At 26.4% G+C, this 1,095-nt stretch overlaps 1 protein-coding gene across 1 annotated transcript; it reads right to left on the bottom strand.

Annotated features, from left to right (window-relative positions):
* Positions 1-650: 650 nt before the first annotated feature.
* Positions 651-1,040, bottom strand: PCYB_007620 (hypothetical protein; the record flags this gene model as incomplete). Its single annotated transcript, XM_004228183.1, has 1 exon — positions 651-1,040. A coding segment is annotated over exon 1 (384 nt), but the record flags the coding sequence as incomplete, so codon positions are not given.
* Between the last annotated feature and the right edge of the window lie 55 nt (positions 1,041-1,095).

Raw genomic sequence — 1,095 nt, 5'->3', positions numbered from 1 at the left:
ATATTACAGATTCATATTGGTTCATAAGCCACGTTATATCTTTCTTGACTATAAATTTATAATTGCATTTGCATGTTTAGGATTATATAACTCTTCTTCTATATTTTCCTCTAAATTTTTGAATATGTCTGTACTTTTTTTAATTTTGTACCGAAACCACCTTCCAACTGGGGTAAACTAATACAGAATATATATATATATATATTAATATATGTATGTAGTTATAGAATAAAAAAATATAACGCTTATATTTGTGTTATTTATTGTTTATAATTTCAAGTACAGATTATATTAACTTTATATATTAAAGCTAAAAAGGGAGGTATTCCAGCCATTGTACCAACAACTGAAGTTGCATTAAATGGTATAGTGTTTTTTGATTCTTCAACACTAACGTACGTTCCACTTTGTCCAAGTGCTTCTTCTGTCACTAGCTCTGGCTCACCTTCGTAGCATGTTGGAAAGTGTACATTTTCTGCAGCATCTAATGATGGTATTTTTTCTTTGAATTTATTTTCTTTATAAATATATGATACAAAAAATTGTTTAAATTCCTGTAATTTATAACAAGTATAGGGTTTTGTAAAACTGTTTTCTGTTGGATCAGCGCAGTAGGTTTTAATCATATCCCTATATATTTTAGCACATTCAAAAAATGAATTTTAGACATAAACAGTGATTATGATGATCGTTATTCTTTAAGATACTTATAAAATCATTCATATAATCTTCCAAATTTATTAACTTTATTATTTTATCTGGGTCGTTATATTTATCCTTATATAAATAGTTACTGCAGTAGGGATTCTTAGCACGTTCTTTCAATATACTTTTAGATGCTTCGAAAATTAGCGTAAAATCATCTTGATGAACATTATAATCCTTTATTATATAATATAACCAGCTGTTTAAATTTCTACAACGTTCAGAATTATATTTAGCAGTATTATTTACAGAATGAAATACTCCTAAATTTCTGAAAAGTTTTATACATATATCATAGTACCGTTCTTCATTATTTTCTACTAGTTTCATAATTCCTTTACACCAATTATCATAATAATTTTTATGATTGCCCAAATTATCTACTCCTTC

This window comes from Plasmodium cynomolgi (genome assembly GCF_000321355.1).
Source record: "Plasmodium cynomolgi strain B DNA, scaffold: 1396, whole genome shotgun sequence".
Lineage (NCBI taxonomy): Eukaryota > Apicomplexa > Aconoidasida > Haemosporida > Plasmodiidae > Plasmodium > Plasmodium cynomolgi.
Note: the sequence above shows the minus strand (reverse complement) of the source record. Positions and strands in the feature narration are given on the sequence as shown.